This window comes from Pelophylax lessonae (genome assembly GCF_965119305.1).
Source record: "Pelophylax lessonae genome assembly, chromosome: 1".
In the NCBI taxonomy this organism is placed as follows: Eukaryota; Metazoa; Chordata; class Amphibia; order Anura; family Ranidae; genus Pelophylax; species Pelophylax lessonae.
Window position 1 is genome coordinate 809486902 of NC_138768.1, and position 23113 is coordinate 809510014.

The 23113-nt window shown below is 45.8% G+C and overlaps 1 protein-coding gene across 1 annotated transcript in view; it reads left to right on the forward strand.

The window, feature by feature from the left end:
- Nucleotides 1-23113, forward strand: part of POLN (DNA polymerase nu) — a 560717-nt gene that overhangs the window by 168129 nt on the left and 369475 nt on the right. The window contains exon 6 of the mRNA XM_082249983.1: nt 14706-14766. Coding sequence (XP_082106109.1) covers nt 14706-14766 — 61 coding nt within the window. The remainder of the gene's footprint in view (nt 1-14705; nt 14767-23113) is intronic.

The following is a 23113-nucleotide window of genomic DNA, read 5'->3' on the forward strand; positions in this document are numbered from 1 at the left end:
AATACAAAAAATAGTAAAATAGATAATAAAAAGCAAGAAACAAAGAATAGAAAACAAAGAAGAGAGGGGGGGGGGGAGGGAAATAAGAAAAAGAGTGAGAGAAGGAAAGAAAAAAATAGTACAGAAAAGAAAAAGAAAAACGGGATAATTTGGTAAAATAATACATTTGTAAGGATATATGAAAATGAAAATAAAAATAGGAATAAAAAATAAAAGATAAAAAATAAACAATATGAAAAAGTAGAAAGAGGAATATATGTATATCCCCCAAAAATATATAAACAAAATCAAGTCAAGTGCTGTGGGGATACCTTGTGACTTGATTTTGTTTATATATTTTTGGGGGATATACATATATTCCTCTTTCTACTTTTTCATATTGTTTATTTTTTATCTTTTATTTTTTATTCTTATTTTTATTTTCATTTTCATATATCCTTACAAATGTATTATTTTACCAAATTATCCCGTTTTTCTTTTTCTTTTCTGTACTATTTTTTTCTTTCCTTCTCTCACTCTTTTTCTTATTTCCCTCCCCCCCCCCCCCTCTCTTCTTTGTTTTCTATTCTTTGTTTCTTGCTTTTTATTATCTATTTTACTATTTTTTGTATTTTCATGTATGTATTTTTTATTTTTTTTTTTTTTCTTTCTTCTCTCTTTTATATTATATATTTTTTTTTTCCTTCTCTCTTTTCTTTTTCTTCCCTTTTTTTTTTTTTTTTTTTTTTTCTTATTAGGCTTCACCATTCGCCATCTTTCTATATACACTGAAATTAGGTTGATGTGCTATATCACACATACATATATATATATTTTCTTGGGTTGTGGTGAAGCCTATCTATATAATAACAATTCCTGCTGGGTCTTTTTGCGTTTTTCAATTAAGGATGGTTACCTTCAGCTGAGTGCTTAATTGGTTGCAATCCAGAAGGAGCACAGGAAATGGACATCTTTATTTAAAGCAGTGTTTTGTTATGTTTTAGCATGGTTACGACTAAGCGGACGTTTCCGTGAAACGCGTTAACCGCCTTGCTCTTTTCTTTATGTCTCTGGCTGTCATAGTTATGTTTTGATATGCTTTTATCCTTTGGACTTAATAAACCTGGATTTTATACTCTATAACTCCAACCAGAAGTGCGGCTCCTTGTTTGTTCTCTACTATCATTTCCTGGACTGCGGATCCTTGCCTGCACCTGTGTTGGAGTTTTTTTGGGATTGTCTCCTCACCAGAGCGGTTCTTGCTCTCTTCGATTAATTGTACCATCACCTGTGACATGCCTGTACCATGACCTGTGCCATGACCTTACCATGACCTGTGTCATGACTTGTGCCATGCCCTTACCATGACCTGTGCCATGCCTATACCATCTCTTGTACCATCACCTGTGCCATGCCTATACCATCATCTGTGCCATGCCTGTACCATCACCTGTGCCATGCCTTTACCATGACCTCAAAGTCACACAATTTTTACCACGTTTTTTGCCGCGAAGCAATACCTATTACATTTTTCTTTTTTCTTTTTGCGCCCCCCCCCCCCCCAAAATTTTGAGCACCAGCCGCCACTGCTAAGGTGGTTTTTAATTTCCATCTAAATTAAGACATTGTGCTGCCTTCTTTATGTCCCAAGCCCAAGCATCCTAAGGAAATTGCTTCATATTCTTTGGATGTGGTTCAGGCGATAAAGGTTTACCTGGCGGCAATTGAATCTTTCAGGAAATCCGATTCTCTTTTTGTCCTTACGAACCATTTCTAGGTGGATCAGGCAGACAGTGGTTCAGACTTATTCACTGAAGGGTCAGGTTCCACCTTTCCCTGTAAAGGCTCATTCTACTAGGGTGCTGAGTGCTTCCTGGGCTTTTCGCCATCAGGTGTCAGTGATACAAGTTTGCTGGGTGTTTGTCCGTCCTGATGAGCTCCTGTTGTTCCGGGTTGAGCTCTATATTCTCTGGTTGGCTAAAGTTTTAGCCTTGTTGGGAATTATGTTCTTTTTCTGTGTTCTTTTCCCACCTCTCATGCAAATACTGTGTTGGGACCTTCCAATGGTTAAGAATTATATGGAGCTGCGTCTGTCAATGAACGATAGAGAAAACTGGATTTTTGTCTTACTGTAAAATCCTTTTCTCTGAAGTTCATTGACAGATGCAGCACCTGCCCTTCTATCTTGAGTGGGTTGGGGTTTTTTCCTCTAAACACTGCTTGCAGCGAAACTGAAGCTTATAGCAGAGTGTGTGGGTGTATGCCTGCATGGATGGCCCCATAGGTGTGGTAAAGCTTTTTCCTGCCTAGTATTCTACTCCTGTAGGGGGAAACATAACCCAATGGTCAAGAATTATATGGAGCTGCATCTGTCAGTGAATTTCAGAGAAAAGGACAAAAATCTATTTTTTTCATACAAGTACATAATATAGCAGGCACACATCAGAAATATGAAACGTTGGGTTTACATATTCTTTAAAGGAGTTGTAAAGTCGAAAGGTTTTTTCTCTGTCGCTCATTGACAGACGTAGTCCTCGTTGATTAATAACAACTCGGGTTATACTGCCCTCTACAGGAGTAGGACTAGACAGGAAAGAAAACGTTCTGGCCACACCCTAGGGGCAGTCCCAGAGAGTATATCCTCTCACTTCCTGCTACAGCAAATCAGTTTTTTTCTGTCTAGTTAGGAGTAAGGACCTAGATGCCTTGCTAGGATCTTCGGTCCTGGCAGGATTTTTTTCTTAGAAAGATTTTTTAGACAGCTTTTTTCTCCAGTGTTCCTGTGAGATCTTCAAGCACGAAAGCTGGAACTGGGCGACGGGCTGGATGTTGAGATCCAGTAGTCACCCCAGTTCAGCCTACGAGCGCGTGCAGGCCATAGCTCCGCGCTGGGTCGGCCGCAACATAGTCCCACTGGACGGGGACTGACCCTGCGAGTTAAACGTCTCGCTTAAACGCCAATGACCATGAGTCACGGCGTCCGTATTGGTCGACAGCCCTCCCACCCCGGTGGAGAGGGGTACTGTCAGGAGTTGGCGCCCGCCTGGTTCCGGTATGGTGAGTAGTATGTTCCCACTTTTCCCCCACGACGCGTTTGTGGTGAACCCGGGCCCCTCTCTGAAATGGTAAGGATGGGTCTCCCCTCTATCCTATAACATATCACAGATCCCCCTATTTGAGTGTGATTTTTGTGAACAAGAAACCAGAAGGCTTGGTTTGGGAGCTGACAATCTAATGTCATTTCAAAACTGTAAAGATGACTGAAGTCAGTGGCAGTACTAGAATATTACCGTGGTAGCATAAGATATCCTACCTGTCAGAGGTTCACAGGGCGATGTCTATGCATGTATAACTGCAGTCCAGATCGCACGGACCGCATGCGGCCCGCCAGGGTCCGGTACCGCCGGCCAGGCTGATCACCATCCAGGGTGAAGTTTGGGGGGCCGATGCACTCCCACAGGCCGCTAGGCCGAATACAGCATCCCGCAGGCCGCTGCTAAGTCGCTGCTATCCTAACAGGCCGCCGCCATTGTCTTGCAGAGCACACGAGGCCGCCATATTGGCGTAACCTCGTGTCTCCAGCATGGGGGCGGCCATGTTTGAGGTGACCAAACACCTCGTGGAGCCAGGGGGAGGCGCCGGAAGGCGTGTTAAGGGGCGGAGCCGCCTCCTTTACCCAGGAAATAGGGCCAAAGACTTCCTGTCTGTAACAGGACAGCACTGAGCATGCTGATGAAAACTTCTGTGCATCAGGGATGAGCCTTGGGGTCTCTCTCTCTCTCTGTGGGGTCCAAAAAAGGCAGGTAACACTGAGGGGCGCTGTTGCGACTGGGGGATACAAAAAAAAAAAAAAAGTTTTTTACTTTGTCATTTTTTGTCGCTGGCAAATGTCTTGTATAATCATTGACCCTGCCGCATAGGTATCCCCACCTGATCCCCTCAAGGTGGCCACAGGACCCTCCAGTACCCCACTTGTTTTTAATGCATTATCGGCAGTTTTGGAGTCTTTGGTATCCCGGGTGGAGGTGGCCTGTCAGGGACGGGGGTCAAGAAGCGACCCCCGCCTACCCCTATTTTTTATCTGATACTTCAGATACGGATTCGGAGCTGGTCAATGCAGCTGCAGGTCCCTCTTATGGGGCTGTTGTCTCAGGCAATGTCTCCTCAGCAGTGAGGAGAACGTTTCTGCCTCCGCCATAGCACAAGAGTGGTGGATGCACTAGTTGTGTCCGTCCGGGAAACCTTTAGTCTTGAGGTTACACCGGCAGAGGTAGCTGAGACTGAAATTCTTTTTTGGTACTTGTTAGCCTACCAAAAGGGCGAAGGATTTTCCTTTACCCAAATGGGGTAGTTTTGAAACGAACCCCTGTTATTTCCTAACGCATGGAGGGCGGGCGATAAGGCGAAACCCTCCAAAGCCCCTTCAGAGGGTTTTTCAAAGGGCGCTGGTCGGCTAAACAAAAAGTCCGGCTCAGCCAAGCCTGAAGAATACAGCCTGATGCGCCCCTACCCATCTCTGGGGTGGGGGGATGTCTTCACCGGTTTCCGGATCCATGGCTTGCCAGAACCCCGGACTAAGGGGTTCGCGAGGTCATACGGTCAGGATACAGGATCGAGTTTCGATCACTTCCACCGGTACGATTCTTCCCTTCTAACATTGAACGGTTTCAGGGGTTCTATTCAAACCTGTTCACAATGCCCAGGAAAGAGGGCAAGGTGCGTCCAATTCTGGACTTGGGGAAAGATGGAGTCTATCCGAACAGTGGTGGCCTCCCTGCATCAGGGGGAGTTCCTGGCGTCCATAGACATTTAGGATGCCTATCCTTATATCCCCATCATCGTAGGACATCAGCGTTTTCTTCGCTTTCCCAAAGATCATCCCTGGTTCCCACCAGGAGACTGAACTATCTGGGCCTAATGTTGGATACATCCTGGGCAAGAAAGTTTCTCCTTGCGGAGAAACTCCAGAAGGTTCAGTCAACGATTCAGATGTTGCTGTCCGTCAATTGGCTGGGACTGATGGTGGCCTTCTTAGAGGCAGTACCGTATACCCAGTCTCATACCCGAATTCTCCTGAAGGAGATTTTTTTCTAATGGAATCAGAATTCCGATTTCCTGGACAATCGGATCCGGTTGAGCGAGCGGACCAGGAAGTCTCTGATGCTCAACCAGGGGAAGTCATTCCTTCCGATAGCATCCAGGTTGCCAATAGGGTATCGGAACTGAGAGCGATCAGATTTTGTCTGATTTACTGGACCGAGCAGCTCTAGAGCAGCCCGATTCGGATCCAATCGCACTATGCAACGGTCGTGACTTATGTCAAGAAAGGGGCACTTAGAGTGTCCTGGTAGCCATCGAAACGACTAGCATCTTTCATTGGACGGAACAGTTTGTTCCGGATCTCCCAGCAGTGTTCACTCCGGGGGTGGGAAATCGGCAGGCAGATTATTTCAGCCATCAGATTCTGGATCAAGGGGTATGGCCTCTTCATCCAGAGGTTTTTCACTAGCTGTCCCTTCATTGGGGCACCCCGGATGTGGATCTGTTGGCACCTTGGCTCAACAGGAAGATGCGGAGTTTTGTAGCTCGCACCCGCGATCCTCTAGCGGACGCAGCAGAAACGCTGATCGCCCCGTGGGAGCAGTATCAGCTACGGCATGCCTTCCATCCTCTCAAGTTACTGCGGGAACTTCTTCGCAGGATAGAGGTGGAGGGAATTCCAGTTATTCTGGAAATTCCGGACTGACCTCGTCGAGCCTGGTACGCCTCTTGGAGACTTCCTCTCAGGGAGGATTTGCGGTCTCAGGGACCGATCTTCCATCTTGCTTTACAATCGCTGGCTTAATGGCCTGGCCATTGAGACCCAGGTACTGAAGGACAAGGGAGTGTCAGCTTCAATTATTCCTACCTCTAGTTAAAGCAAGGAAAGCGACTTCCAGCACAGGGAATTCTTATATGGCGTGGTGTGAATCTTTTGGATTTCCCCCACATACCTATTCGGTGACCCGAATCTTGGTCTGTCTGCAACAAGGGGTTGAGCAGAAACTGTCCTTGAGCACTATCAAGGGTCAGGTTTCAGCGTTAGCAATCTTCTTTCAGAAACCTTTGGCTTCCTTGGTGCGGAATTTCATCCAGGGGGTGCGACATCTGGCTCCGCCAGTGCGCGCACCCTTACCTCCTGGGATCTTAATTTAGTGTGGTCGGTTCTTCAGAAACTTCTCTTTGAAGATATTAGGGAGATTCCCTTGCTTACATTATCCCAGAAGGTGGCCTTCTTGGTGGCCATTACTTCTGCACGCAGGGTGTCAGAACTGGCCGCATTATCTTGACGTTCCCCATATCTGGTGGTTCATAGGGATAAGGTGGTTCTTCTTCCAGATCCATCCTTCCTTCCTAAGTGGTTTTCAGAGTTTTCATCTGAATAAAAAGATTGTGTTACCTTCCCCGTGTCCTAAGACTAGCCATCCTTGGGAGTTGGCATTACACTCCTTGGATGGGGTTCAGAAGGATACACTTGACTACTACGAACTTGTTTTCGTAAGACGGACTCACTTTTTGTGATCACAGATAGCCCTTGAAGGGGGTTGCCTGTGTCTGCCGCGACCATATCTAGATGGACCAGTCAGACGGTGGTACAGGCTTATTCTATTAAGGGTCGGAATCCTCCGTTCCCTGTTAAGGCGCACTCTACTCGGGCGCCTAGTGTCTCCTGGGTCTTCCGCCATCAGGCGTCAGCGATCCAGGTTTTCAAGGCGATGACTTGATCGTCGGTTCATACCTTTACAACATTTTATAAAGTTGATGTGATGGCATCGTCAGATGCCTCTTTTGGCCACAAGGTTCTGCAGGCCGCAATCTGAGGATACTGTTGGTCTACCTCAAGGGTTTGTTGGGTGTTTCACTTAGGTCTCATCTTTTTGCTCGATGAGTCCTTGATGCTTCTGGTTGGCTCCGGTTGGGCCTTCTGGATTTTGATTTCTGTTATCCCACCCCTCATTTGTGGTACTGCTTTGGGACGTCCCGAGTTGTTATTAATAAACGAGGACTACGTCTGTCAATGAGCGACAGAGAAAAATGGATTTTTGTAAAATCTTACCGTAAAATCCTTTTCTCTTAAGCTCATTGACAGACGTAGTACCCGCCCCTCTGTTTTTGAGTTGGGTTGGGTTAAATTCTCTAAACACTGCTTTGTGACATAACTGATTTGCTGTAGCAGGAAGTGAGAGGATATACCCTCTGGGACTGCCCCTAGGGTGTGGCCAGAACGTTTTCTTTCCTGTCTAGTCCTACTCCTGTAGAGGGCAGTATAACCCGAGTTGTTATTAATCAACGAGGACTACGTCTGTCAATGAGCTTAAGAGGAAAGGATTTTACGGTAAGATTTTACAAAAATCCATTTTTTCTCTTAATGCCTTCTATGCATTAGGACAGGAGTTCCCAAACTGTGGGTCGCGAGCCACATTTGAGTGGGTCGCCGGATTTTACTGAGAGCGGTTGTGTAGTAGGTATGGTCAGGGCTGCCCAGGCATTGGCAGCACACTGTGCTACAAGTGCCACTGACGCTCCGACCCGCCCCTTGTCGTGCTTGCTGTGTTCTTTACGGGAGGCGGCACCTCGGGGTAGGAGTCGGACTGCACAGTGGACCCATTATGAGAGTGCAGCATCAGATCGGAGCTGAGCTGGCCAGAAGCAGTCACCAGGTAGGTCTTTCTCCTCCATTGGCTTTAGACTAAGTTTAAAAACCCTGACCAGTACAGGCTGCGGCTTTATTTTTTAGAGAGCAGCATGGGCCACCAGACGTCCAGACCTAGACACTGCTTGATGGCTTATTTTATGCCTGGTTCACATGTATGCGGGTTGGCGGCCCACATTTGCACAGCCATAGCAGCCCATTCATTCAAATGGGCTGCTATGCCTGTGTTTTCTGCAGAAAAAAGGTGCATGCAGAATTTAAAAAATGCAGTGACATTGAAATCCATCCTGCTTTTGCACCATGCGACTTACCTGCAGTTCCTGCACACTAGGGATCGACCGATATCGTTTTTTCATTGCTGATACCAATATTTTAGTCATCGCATATCGGTATTGGCCGATATGGGCCGATATTTTCACACATTTAAAAAAATATATACTCTTGTGGAGGGATCTGGGGGTCTAAAAGACCCCGAACCCCTCCTCTGCGTTTGGCTGTTTTGAATGCTGTCATTTTTTTGAATCTGGCACCATTACCTGGAAGTGATGTCATGACATCACTTCCGGGTTTTTGCATGGAGACCCAATCGGAGCCAAATGCGGCTTTGATCGGGTCTTCGGCAGCCGTGCAGGCTGGTTGCCCGGGTCTCCTCCCACTCCCTGTAATGACAGCCGAGCAGCTTCTCAGCCACATCGGTTGTCATTACAAGACAGCCAACCGTCGGCTATGGATACCGGTACCGGGGTGATGCCTCTAGCTGCAGGCATCACTCTGGTACAAGCACTTTCTGAAATATCGGCCACCTTGGAAAGTGCATGTTGGCCTTCGATATATTGGCTTTGCCGATAATTGGTCGATCCCTACTGCACTCGCAAACTGTGTTTTTAAATGCTGGGCCCACGTATATAAAAACACAGAAAGCTTGCCAGTGCAGGAACTGCAGGTAAGTCGCATGGTGCAAAAGCTGCATGCACCATTTTTCTGTGGAAAACACGGGCATAGCAGCCCATTCAAATGAATGGGCTGCTATGCCTGTGCAAATGTGGGCCACCAACCCGCATACATTTGAACCAGGCCTAAAGCAGTAGTAAAGTAACTTAAAAATAAAAACACTGGTCCCCCTGCAGGTTTAATCACTTCTGGACCGGAAGGATTTGCCCCTTTAATGACCAGGCCATTTTTGCGATTCGGCACTGTTATTTTAACTGACAATTGCACGGTCTTGCAATGCTGTACCTAAATAATATTGATGTCCTTATTTTCCCACAAATAGAGCTTTCTTTTGGTTGTATTTGATCATAATAAATTGGAAAGTAGTAAATTGATATTTTTAATTTAACATCCCCCTCCCTCCCTGCATTAGGATAAAAAGCCTTCTGTGTGCAGCAGCCTCCCCAGTACCCCCTAATATTTACCGGAGTCCCTCTCTGTCCAGTGATCTCCACGATGCCCTCTGCCTTCCAGGACTCTCCCTCCTGATTGGCTGAGACACAGCCGCAGCGCCATTAGCTCCCGCGGCTGTCAATCATAGTCAGTTAGCCAATCAGGAGAGAGTGGGCGGGTCGAAAATCAGTATTTGTTGCTAGAAAATTACTTAGAACCCACAAACATTATATATATATTTTAGCAGAGACCCTAGAGAATAAAATGGCGATCGTTGCAATATTTTATGCCGCACGGTATTTGCGCAGCGGTCTTTCAAATGCAATTTTTTTTGGAAGAAATAAAGATTTATGAATTTAAAAAAAACGAAACAGTAAAGTTAGCTCAGTCTTTTTTTTAATAATATGAAATATGATGTTATGCCGAGCAAATAGATATCTAACATGTCATGCTTTAAAATTGCGCACACTCGTGGAATGGCGACAAACTAAGGTACTTAAAAATCTCCATAGGCGACGCTTTAAAAAATATTTTTTTATTTTAATGTTTTTTTACAATTGAAGATCAAAAATAACAGTAGTGATTTCTCTTTTGTTCATTGACGGAGACACTGACATACCGTATTTTCCGACGTATAAGACGACGGGGTATAAGGCGACCCCCCTAATTTTCAAGTTAAAACATAGGTTTTGGGCCATACTCGCCGTATAATACTACCCACCTTCCGAGGCAAGGCAAAAACCATTGAACTCCCTATTAATCTCCAAGGTACCGTAAGTACCGGTAATGTAATCTCTCATACATCTCCAAGGTACCGTAAGTACAGTGAGTATTAGATGTAACCTCTCAAAGCGCTGGCCGTCTGTGCCCTATTAATCTCCAAGGTACCGTAAGTACCGTAAATGTAATCTCTCATATATTCCCAAGGTACTGTAAGTAAGTATTGCCGGTTGATGCAATCTCTCAAGGCACTGGCTGCCTGAGTGGGAATCCTGTACCGGTATACTGTAGCTTCGGCTACATACAGTATACCGCGCTGAGCCAATCACGGCGAGCGATGTATTCTATTATTGAATGCAAAGCCTGCTCGGATTGGCAGAATCAGAGAGAGTAATATCAGCCCGCCTCTCTTACTTCACCAATCCGAGCAGGCTTTGCATTCAATAATAGAATACATCGCTCACCGTGATTGGCTCAGCGCGGTATACTGAATGTAGCCAAAGCTTTGGTATACCGGTACAGGATTCCCGCACAGACAGGCAGCGCCTTGAGAGATTACATTTACAGTACTTACGGTACCTTTGAGATTAATAGGGCACATCCAGCCAGCGCTTTGAGAGATTACACCTACTTACTTACCTTGGAGATTTTTATACTCCGCGCGTAAGACCCCCCCCCCCCATTGTTAGGGGATTTTTTTTTTTTTAGGTTAAAAGACATCTTGTACGCCTGAAAATACGGTATCTCCATTAGTCAAATGGGTTATGCTGCGCTAGGACACTAGGCAGAAAAGGGTTAACAGAGTTAACAGAACTTTAACTACACCCATGGGGCAGTCCCAGGTTGTATACTCCCACTTCCTGCTCTAGGATTCAGTTTTTTTTCTGCCTAGTCAGGAGTAAGGACCTAGCTCCTTTTTTTTCTTTTATTATTTTCTGTTCCTGTGAGAACTAAATTCAGTTTGGTTCCTGTGAGAACTACAATCAACTGCCGGACTGGGCGATGGACTGGATATTGTAGATCCTTAGGGTCTCCCCAGTCTAGACAGCCAGCGTGCGCAGGCCTAAGCCCTGCGCTAGGTCGGCCGCGACATAGTCCCACTGGACGGGTACTGGCCTGCGAGTGAAACACCTTGCGAGGTCTAATAGGTGGTCTTTTTGTGGACCTTTAGCTGGCATCTAGTTGCGGGACTGTGGTCGGCGACCTCCCCTGCTTGTTATGTACTCAGGGTGAGCTTAGCGTATAGCGACTCTACTGGGTCTGCGTCCACGCACTTCGGGTGCTCTACGGTGAGGATGGTTCCTCTTTTTACTGCCTTCTGCAGATGTATGGGGGTGCCATTGATTCCTAATAGTCCCCTGATGCAGCTGGCAAATACGCATGTGTTCACAGCCGGCAAAATGCAGGGTATCGTAGTACCGTGCGGTTTGGAGCAGCAAGATTTTAGAAATTGGGTCTGCATAATTTTTGCATGCATATGCAAGGGCTCTCATGGATGCACTGATTGTATCAGTGCAGGAAACTTTAAACATGGGGGATGCAGCTGCTGCTGTGTCGGAGGCACCGGTCCCCTCGGGGCCCACAGATCTCCTAAAGCGGCAAGGTATTCCCTTTTCCCGCCTACTGTGACAAAATTGTCACGAGTCAGTGGAGTTGTTCTAAATGCAATATGGCAAAGTGGGTCCATGAGCTGTTTCGGTCCGGCTACAAGATCGAGTTTTCGGTCTTCTCCTCCAGAGAGGTTCTTTCCTTCCAACCTGCTTTTTTTCCCAGGCCGCCTGTGAGGTCTTTTCGTGGAGGTGCAAGCCTTGCTACTACAAACTCATCTGATCTCAGAAGCTAAGCAGGGTCGGGCCTGGTTAGTACTTGGATGGGAGACCGCCTGGAAATACTAGGTACTGTAGACTTAAAGAAGAGTGAGGTACGTCCAATTTTGGACCTCAAGCTTGGAACTGCCTTGTGCGGGTACAGATGTTTCAAATGGAATCTATTCATGCGATAATGGCATCCCTACATCAGGGGGATCTTCTGGCCTCTATCGCTGTTAAGGACGCTTACCTTCATATTCCAAGATATGTCAGTCCTCCGCGTTTCCTCTACTTGACGCTGGCGAGGAGCATTATCAAGAGGACTCTCCTCAACCCCTTGGGGTTTTCACTATTGCTGGCCCTGGTGTTGGTATTGTTGTGCCAGCGGGGGATTACGATATTGGAGTAACTGGATAATCTTCTACGAGCAGAGTCTCCAACTGCTCTGAAGGACAACCGGATTACTGTGGGGACTCTTCAAGAGTTTGGTTGGAAATTACATTTCCAGGTATTGGCTCTGGTTTCATCCACCTAGTTTGACTATCTGGGTCTGTTCTGGACTCGGCCTAAGCCAGGGTGTTCCTCCCATGGGACGAGTTTTAAACTCTGTCCACGTGAGATGTCTGCAAGGTAGATTTTTGTCATGTGCGGAATCTCAGGATGACCGTTTCTTCGCTGTGAATCCCGGTCAGCTCTCGCCTTAAGCTGCCATCTCGAGCGCTTGCAAGCCACGCCCCCACTTTAAAACATTTTAATGGGTACCCTTTTAGAGTTACAAAGGAGGTCTTGTGCTAGAATTATTGCTCTCACTGGAACAATCGCAGCAATACCTCACATGTAGTTTCAAAACCATTTACTTATGCGGGCGCGACCTTACGTATACGTTTGCTTCTGCAAGCGAGCACGAAGGAATGGGTCGCTTTCAATTTTCTTTTTATTTTTTATTTTTATTTCTTTTCCCTTCATTGACAGACGCCTGTCCATATTCTTCTTGCTAAAAGGGGTTTATGGTGTACCTGCACTATGGAGTTTAATTTAAAAAGTTTATAGTTTAAGCTGCCACCAACCTACCACTGAGGTAGAATGAGAATAGGGGTGATGGGTTGTTGGTAAATGGCGCTACCACTTCATAAAGCAGCACACCACTGCATAGAAGTCATAAAATTATAGGACGTCTTCTATGTGTGGGATAGAGCAAAGACTGTGCAATATGCTAAAATATTGGGTCCTACCCCATATAATGAGCATAAAATCACAGATTGATTGTAGATTCATAGATTGTGTGCAGTATAAAATATTAAGAACAACTAAGTCATGTTGAACCATAAAAAGTGCACAGTGCTGTGAAAATAAAGTGTCAAGGTGCTAAGTAATGGATACAGATCCTGTCTGGTTGAACACTGGTTAAGACAGGATCTGTATCCATTACTTAGCACCTTGACACATTATTTTCAAAGCACTGTGCACTTTTTATGGTTCAACACAACTTGGTTGTTCTTAATATTTTATACTGCACACAATCTATGTGATTTTATGCTCATTATATGGGGTAGGACCCCATAATTTAGCATATTGCACAGTCTTTGCTCTATCCCACACATAGAAGACGTCCTATGATTTTATGACTTCTATGCAGTGGTGTGCTGTTTTATGAAGTGGTAGCACCATTTACCAACAACCCATCACCCCTATTCCATATTCTTCTTGACTTGTCTTTCTAACTCAGAGATTCCTACACTGTTGAATGCTAGAAAATCTACCTCCAGGAAGATCTATCATCGTACATGGAAATCGTACATCTCATGGTGTGAATCGCTGAAGGTGCATCCTCGCCTTTTTTCGGTGGCTAGGATTTTGACCTTTCTCCAAAGACGGGTTTGACAGCGGTTGGCCCTTGGGTACTATAAAAGGCCAAGTGTCGGCTTTTGCTCTGTTTTTCCAACGCCCTTTAGCTACGCATGCTTTGATTCACACTTTTATTCAAGGGGTTCGCCATATGGCTCCTCCGAGACAATCCCCGTTACCTCAGTGGGATCTTAACTTGGTACTGTCTGTTATTCAAAAACCTCCTTTTGAGAACATTAGGGAGATTCCTCTGCTTTCACTGTCACAGAAGGTAGCCTCTTTGGTGGCTATTACCTCTGCCCGCAGAGTATCTGAACTGGTGGCGCAATCCTGCCGTTAACCTTATCTGGTGGTCCACAGAGAATACAGTAAGGCGGTACTTCAAACTAATCAGTTTTTTCTTCCTAAGGTGGTTTCTGATTTCCATTTTAATGAAGACATTGTGCTGCCTTCACTCTGTCCTAAGCCCAAGCATCCCAAGGAAATTGCCTTGCATTATTTGGATGTGGTTTGGGCAGTTAGGGTTTACCTGGCGGCTACTGAATCTTTCAATAAATCAGACTCTCTTTTTGTCCTCATGAAGGACCTCAAAAGGGATTGGCTGCCTCTGCCACAACCATATCTGTAGCAGTACTGTCACCCAGAAAACTTGTAATTAGGCTGTAAAACTCCATTTTTCTACTGTTCTGGCTCAACTACAAGGCCACAAGCTTTATCTCCAGCGACATATAGGGCTTATAGGACCTGGTGATCTATTTATCCCTTGCATCAATTCAGACAGTTTAACTCCATAAATAAACTCACATGTTGAGGAGACAGTTGATGAAGCCTTTTGAATGTACCATTTAATGGAGGATGCTCATAGGTAGAAAAACCTTAATGTAAGCCACACGGAAAGATGTCTAAATCATGACAGGATGCAGTGGAATGATTCCAGAGAGAAGGAAGGGGAGGGTATATACACAAGTAATGGACTCTGAGAAATATTAATAAATCACATAGTGTAACACAACAATGCCTTTTGAGGAATTCTGCCCATAGCTTTGGTAGGCATTAAAATTGCAGCATTTGCTTTTGGGGGGGGGGGGGGGGCTTCCTATGAAAACCACTGGCTAGTGTAGGAGATTTAAGCCACCAGATATAAAGGCTTGAAGGTTTTTTTTTTTTTTTTTTAATTTTTACTCTTGGCAGTTTATAGTACTGTGCTGTGCTCATGTATAAATAACTGAATACCACTAAGGATGTGTGAGTAAACTTTAATCCGGTTATATTTTCAGTCAGATGGATTGTGGAATTTATTTTACACCATAGAACTTCCATTAACTACAATTTTGGCTGGTAAGAATGAACTATTGGTGACATTTTATTAGAATTGGCTTACTTGCTTTGTATACCCAATAAGAATATTGAATATGTTTCCCAAATGTATGGTAAAAATGTAGTTATTTTGAGTTTATAAACTGAATAATGTGGTTAAAATTAAATCTGAAGCTTAGGTTTGAATTTTATTGCATAGTTACATTGGTCCAGCTTGGATCTATGTAGGTATGCACATCTCATACCTGAGCAATCCTTATTCAAGGTGCAGATCACTTTAGTAGTCACCACTGCTACAGCGATAGCAGCAGCCTTCTGTGTCCAGTGGCGAGCGGCTGCTCTTCTGCATAATAACCACAGGGGTTTGCTCACTTGGCACTGCTGCCATTCACAGAACACCTTGTATTTTTTCAATGAATACAAGGTATTCTCTGATTGCACAAGGTGAAGAGGCAGAGCGGTGACATCATAATCTTCACCTTGTCCAATCAGAGAATACCTTGTATTCATTAAAATGTAACCATTTAACCATTCCCTACGTGCCTAAAATGGGGGAAAAAAGTTTTGGTTTTGGATATATTTCAAGTGTTCTTGCTAAATAGATAATTCTTAATAACATTATTATTTTATTATAATAGTTATTATTTCTCAGTAACAATGTATTCACCTATTCTATGAAAGGGGCAGTTTTGTGGTTAGTCTACAATTAGCAGCCACATGTGTAGATATGATTTCCTTTGCATCCGTAATTGCTTCCCAATAAGGAGAGAACAACAGCTGTTTCGCGGCAAGCTTCGTCAGAACCGTATACAGACAATTATAATCTTCCCAAAAACGCACAGGCGAAAACTTTGGCTTGGGGCGGACGTTGACCTTTGAACAGACGTATAATCATACCCATGCAACCTTGATATGTATTATATTTCTCATGTGTATCTGTCTTACATTTAGTAGTTATGATCTTCTGTATATATGTTTGGTAAGCTGGACCTCCTTTTTTGGTCAGCTTCATCATTTTAGTTTGTCATTGATTTTATGTATGTGGTTTATGTGTATGGTTATCTGTCTCATAATGTGCCCATAAGGTCCACATATATGTACAGTTGTTTTCCTACAGCTGTTGTTCTCTATTTCTAAATTAGGATTATGGCACTCTCTTGATAGCTCCTTTCTTTAGTGCTTCCCAAAATGTTTTTACATGCACCTCTGATTTATGCTACTGCACACATCACAACACCACTAAGTAAAAAAAAAAACAAACAAGCTAAAATCCTAGTTTTGACTCAGACTCCACTAGAGCAAAATTTTAAACAAGAAATATAAACATATTTGAAAATTAGTAACACTAGCTGCCAGATATTGAACCCCAAAGCACAATTGTGCAAATTATTTTAGTCATAATCCATAATATAAAAACACATAAAATACAGAAGCTTAGCCAAGTAATGGTAACATATAAACTAGCACCCTCCTTCAAACAGTATCTGCCTCTTTTCTTTAGCATTCATAAAGGTGGGTTAGAGCCCCTGCAGATCCAAAAAGAGAGGCACATTCTGCATAATGCACTCCAGTATGTAGCAAATGATGCCGTATAATTAGCTGTATTCCAATCCCGTATCCACACTGGTGACAGAATAATGCTACAGTGGATCAACCTATATAAATCATATGACCACCTTCTTTCAGGAATTTATTATCAATCATTTGCATCCACCTCTTTTCCAGTGTCTGTGTATAAGAAAATCTACTACTCCTTTATATGTAATGTAGCTTGAAAAACACATGTATAGTCCCCATAGATGTGATGTCCAGCTGCTGTACTGTATAAAGTCCCACTAAAGGGCACAATCATGCCATTGTACTCATTTTAAATTGACATCACTACAGTCACTATATTGGAATTCACAATTCATCCTTGTCATTAGTCCACAAAAGGACCATGGCTGCAAAACATAGAGTAGAGTAGGAGAAGAGTAATGACCATCATGGATTTGAGTCAATAATTGAAGCTTAAAATGATCAACATAAGTGGGGAGTTCCAACCATCCATAATGCTTAATTGCCACAGATAGTGATGAATATACTTATCAGTCCATATGTGTCCGCATGAAAGGCAATATACAATATGTATATGTAGAAAAGTCTATACAACCATTAATTCATGAATAATGTGGCCATTAGAGGGAAAGATGGTCAGATTAGCCACCTGACCGGTTTCGCTAGAACACCGGCTGCATTGAAGGCAAAACGGGCATCAGCATACCTGCATCAGAATCTGTGAATAAATGCCACCATAAGAGGAATGCTGTCTGCCTGGTACAGCATGGGTGGACAGCATGGTGACGTCACATGCTCAGTGACGGGACTTGCGTGATGACGCACAATGCAGCAATATCACTAGTGTCACAACGTGCCGTCGCCAGCTGTGTGAAAAAACAGAAGTTTCTCTATCGTTCATTGACGGACACAGCTCCTGTCATTCTTGACCATGAGTTATACTGCCCCCTACAGGAGTAGGACACTAGGCAGAAAAAACTTCTGGCTACACCCATGGGCAGTCCCGGGGAAGGGGGGGGGATATACTCTCCCTGCTATAGTCACTCAGTTTTTTTCTGCCTAGTCGGGAGTAAGGACATAGTTCCTTGCTGGTATCTTTGATCCTGGCAAAACTTTTTAGATAGAAATTTTTTTCCTCCTGGATTTTTCTTGTGAGATCTGCTATCAACTGCCGGACTGGGCAACAGGCTGGATAATCTAGATCCAGTGGTCACCTCAGTCTGGCCAGCGAGCCAGGGCCCCCCATCCTGCCTGGATCTGTCCTTGAGGCCTGGTTCCCCCCCATTCTTGGTCCCTGTACGCCTCGTGGTGCTGCCATTTTGTTGTAAAGTGTGTTTTTTTCTATACACAGTGGCCATGTTTGTGTAGTCCAGCAGCCATTTTCTTGTGGTTTACATTGCAAATAGCGGCGGCCATGACATTGACCCCCTGTGAACGGCGATTTCGGTGGGGGAGCCCCTCCTTAACCCCTGGTACTGACTCCTGGATCACTTAGCCTCCTGATCGCTGCACGTGTAGTGCAGAATTTCCTGGTGCTTGCAGGTGCCTGTGTAGGAAGGTGGTGAGTCTGGTGGGGTCCTCTCCCTCTCTGCTGAGGATCGCTCTGTGCCTTGTGGTTAGCGACCGGGTGGTGCTGCCAGCGCGGTGGGGGTTGTCCCTTAGCAGTGTGTTACTTTTTTGGGGTCCCCCTGGTGACGCATGGAGTCCTTGGAGCACGTTTCCCTACCTGATCCCCTCTGAGGCTGCGGGGACCCTCTGGGTCCCCACCATCCATCCATGCACTGACTATGGTCCTGGAGTCCTTTGTGTCCCGGGTGGAGGTGGCTTGAGGGCGATGGTCTAGCAAAAAGCACCCCCGCCTTCCCCTGCCTCATCTGTCTCATCAGATCCTGAATTTGATTTTGCTGCCATGAACGTGGGTCACCCTGCTGGGCCTGCGACCACTTTCCTGGAGTCCTCTGATAGTGAGAAGGATTCCTCCACATCTGCGACAGTGCACGAAACAGCGCTGGTAGATGCACTAATTGTATCTCTGTGTGAGACCCTTAAAATCACACAAAATGGCGCTGGTAGATGCACTAATTGTATCTGTGTGTGAGACCCTAAAGATGGAGGATGCGGCTAAAGCTGTGACAGAGGTGCAGGTACCGTTTGGCACTCACAAGACATCCAGAGCTGCAAAGGTGTTTCCTTTCTCTGCCTATTTTGACAGAATTCTCGCTAAAGAGTGGGGACGACCAAAGCGTCCCTGTGGGGTTCCTAAACGCTTTACTAGGCATTAACTCTTTGAGGAGTCCCTTAAGAAGTGGACTATACCACCGGTGGTGGACCCTCCAGTTTCCAGAATAAACAAGGCAACCATGATTTCGCTTGAAGAGTCCCCGGTCTTTAAAGATCTGGCTGACAGGAAGGCGGAGGCTGTGGCCGGCAACATGTACAATCTGGCTGGTTCGGCAACGAGGCTTGTATTTACCATTGCCCTAGTGTCACAAACTCTTACCTAATGGGCTGAGCTCTTACACCGTGACCTGGAGGGAGAACAGCTCCCCCTGCCTTTGCCGAGCTGGCGGACCAGCTGGTCCAGGGGCTGCAGTTTATCGGTGATGCCTCTTCAGATGCGGCTCCCCTAGTGGCTCGGCTCTCTGTTTTGGCAGTGGTCCTTCGGCATGTCTTTTGGCTCAAGTGCTGGTCTGCGGACCAGACTTCTAAAAAGGCCTTTACTGAGCTTCCTTTTGAAAAAGATTTCCTGTCTGGAGCTACCCTGGATGACATCTTTAAAGTTCTCACAGGGGGTGAAGAGTACTTTTCTTCCGCAGGCTACTAAGGACAAGGAAACTCATTGTAGATGTGGGCCTTCCTTCTCGGCTCATAAGTTTTTTCATCCCTCAGGGTCAACTGACAAGGGTTCAAAGCCTTTGAGGGCCTGCTCTGGAGGTTCAAAACGTACCATGTCTGGCAAGCCGAGAGCCCTGGGGCAAGACAAGTGGGTCCACTAAGTCATTCGGTCCGGCTACAAGATCGAGTTTTTGCTCTTGTCCATTGGTCTCACCTCAGCTCCTCGGGTCTTCACAAAAGTGTTAGCCCCGGTGCTAGCCTTGTTATGCTGAAGGGGGATCACTATACTGGCTACTTGGACGATTATCCTTCTGCTCTGGTGCAAAACCTGGAGATCACAATACCGACTCTGCGGGAGTTTAGCTGGATTCTGAATTTTTAAAAGTCTGCTCTGGTTCCGTCCACGATGCTGGACTATCTGGGTCTGACTCTGGACTTGGCATTAGCCAGAGTGCTCCTTCCTCTGGACAAACTCCAGAAATTGCAGGCTGCAATTCGCCTCCTGCTATCCAGCAGATGGTCATCCCTCTGGACTTGCATGTGGGTGCTGGGCCTGATGGTGTCTACATTCGAGGCGGTTCCGTTTGCACAGTTCCATACGAGGTCCCTGCAAAGGGAGTGTCAGATCACTTCTTGGTAGAGGCCGAAATGCTGAGAGGGCTTCCCTTGCAGCTCGGTGCGAATCACCCCTGGAAGTGGGACAGGAGGTGACGCGTCCCAAGGAGCACTGGATGCTTGTGGAGTGCAGGTAAAGGTTCACAAGGATATCCTGGAACAACTTGCAGGGCCTCCAGGGAATCAAGCAATGTGCAGGTAAAAGCCAGGCCGAGGGTCATACACAGGTATCAGTCCAAACAGGTCGCCAAGACAAGGGGATTGAGCAGAAGCAAGTCCGTTGAGCAAGCCGGGATCGGTACACTGGAAGTCAGGCAGAGGACAAGAGAGCAAGGATGGTCACACAAGCCGAGGGTCAAACACTGGAGCAGGATCGAAGGGTCAGACGAAGCCGTGGGTCGAAGCCAGGAGAGAGAGCAGACAGGTCAGAAACAAGCCGGGTCAAACTGGAATCCAGGAAGTAGCAATACACAGGAAACAGGAAGAGCTGAAGACAATCCAGCAATCAGATGGGCTGAGCAGAGTCCTTTTATAGGCCAGTGAATTAGTCTATGGCCTGAGTCCATTGCAGCCATGGGAAGTACTGGCAAATTTGCCAGTTGCAGCACAGCCATTTCACTGACAATGAGTCTATGGCCTGAGTCCATTGCGGCCATTGGAAGTACTGGCGGAGTTGCCAGTTGCAGCATGGCCATTTCTCTGACAGTGCCCCCCCCAAGGGGCAGCCTCCGGATGCCCAACCGGGCCAATCTTTCCGGGAATCTCCTGTGGAATTCCTGTACCAGCCTGGGGGCATGCAGGTTACTAGCGGGTTCCCAGGAATTGTCTTCAGTGGGGTAACCTTTCCATTTAATAAGATACTGTATGACCTCACCCCTTCTTCGACAATCCAGAATGGTTTCCACTTCATATTCAGGTTCACCCTCCACTGAAACTGGAGGTGGAGGCAATTCTTCCCTCCCTGGGAAAGGGCTAGAAATTGCAGGCTTTAGCAGGGAAACATGGAATACAGGATGGATCTTGTATGAATTAGGTAAAGCCAGTTCAAAAGCCACAGGGTTTATCATCCTTTTGATTCTAAAAGGCCCAATAAACCTTGGTCCCAACTTTTTAGAAGGGCAAGATAGTCGTAGGTTGTTTGAGGAGAGCCACACCTTATCCCCGACCTTATACATAGGATTTTCCTTTTTCTTGCGGTCATAAAATTTCTTGTACTCCTGTTGGGCTTTGGATATGGAGTCCTGTAGCACCCGGTAGTTATCCCTGATAGCCATTATCCGGTCTTGCACTGCAGGAACTGATGTTTCTGAGAAAGCACTGGGCAAAAAAGAAGGATGGAACCCGTAATTCACCCAGAACGGGGTCTGGTTGGTTGCAGAATGCAGGGCGTTATTATACGCGAATTCCGCGCACGGAAGTAAAGAGACCCAGTTATCTTGGGAGCAAGTGCAAAAGCAACGTAAGTATTGTTCAAGGGTCTGGTTGGTCCTTTCCGTTTGACCATTACTCTGCGGGTGGTAGGCTGATGATAGGCATATCTTAATGGACAAGGATTTGCAAAGCTCTTTCCAGAATTTGGAAGTGAATTGGACGCCTCTGTCCGATACTATACTGTCCGGGAGACCGTGTAGCCTGACCACTTCTTTAATAAACATGTTAGCTGTTTCCACGGCAGAAGGTGTGCCAATCATAGGCAAAAAGTGCGCCATCTTCGAGAGACGGTCCACCACCACCAGGACAGTAGTGAAACCTTCTGAAGGTGGTAATTCCACTATAAAATCCATGGAAAGTTGCTTCCAGGGCTGTTCCGGGATGGGCAATGGCCTTAACAGGCCCCAGGACTTGGTCTTAGCCCCCTTGTTACGCTGACACGTAATACAAGAACCCACATAGGATTTACAGTCCCGAACTAAATTGGGCCACCAAAAGTGGCGCTGAATGAGTTCACATGTCTTCCTGACCCCGAAGTGCCCGGCAAGCTTGTGATCATGCAAAGTCTTTAGGACCTGTAGTCTGATCTGTGAAGGAACAAAAATCCTTTCTTGGAACCACAAGAATCCCCCGCGTTTTTCCAAGGAAGAGGTCCCAGGCTCGAGACATTGAACTGAGGCTTGCTTAATTGCTGATTGCAGATCCGTTTGAATAAGCAAAAAATTTTGAGCCGAGAGGATGGTGTTAGGTTCGGCTGTGTTTGGGGTATCTGGAAACATTCTGGACAAGGCGTCTGCTTTTCCGTTCTTGGACCCTGGCCTGTAAGTAAGATGAAAATTAAACCGGGAAAAGAACAAGGCCCATCGAGCTTGACGGGGTCTCAGGCGTCTTGCTGTCCTGAGGTATTCCAGGTTTTTGTGGTCTGTGAATATTAAAATGGGATGAGTAGCCCCTTCAAGCAAGTATCTCCACTCTTCCAAGGCACATTTGATGGCCAAGAGTTCCCGATCCCCTACGTCATAGTTTCTCTCCGGAGGTGTCATCTTCCGGGAAAAGAAAGCCACAGGGTGCAGAAGAGTCTTCGGGCCTTGTCTTTGAGATAAGATTGCTCCAGTGGCTATTTCTGAAGCATCCACTTCAAGCACATAAGGTAGGGTTGGATCAGGATGCTGGAGAATAGGTGCTGAGGTGAACAACGTCTTCAGTTTGTCAAAGGCCGTTTGAGCTTCCTGTGACCAATGGAAACGGACCTGTTGGCGGGTCAATTGGGTAATGGGGGAGATAATCATAGAGAACCCCTTCACGAACCTCCGATAGAAGTTAGCAAACCCCACAAAGCGTTGAACTCCTTTCTTATCACAGGGGGCTGGCCAATCGAGAATTGACTGCACTTTCTGTGGATCCATGGAAATGCCATTTGTTGAGATAATGAGACCCAGGAATTGAATGGAGTCTTTCTCGAATTCGCATTTCTCTGGTTTCACATAAAGTCCGTGTTTCCTTAAAGTAAATAGTACCTTTTTAACATGGGTCCGGTGGAGTTCCAGAGTGGAGGAAAAAATGAGTATGTCATCTAGGTAGACAATCAGAAAGAGATCCAGGAATTCCCTAAAAATGTCATTAACTAGATGTTGGAAGGTAGCAGGGGCGTTACACAGCCCGAAAGGCATGACCAGGTATTCAAAATGGCCAAACCGCGTTCTGAACGCCGTCTTCCACTCATCTCCTTTCCTAATGCGAACAAGGTTGTAAGCTCCACGGAGATCCAATTTGGTAAAGATCCGAGCTGCTCGGAAACGTTGAAACAGTTCTGGGATAAGAGGTAGAGGATACCGGTTTTTAATAGTAATTTTATTAAGCTCCCGGTAATCTACACAAGGTCTTAGTGTGCCATCCTTTTTTTCGACAAAGAATATCCCGGCCCCTGCTG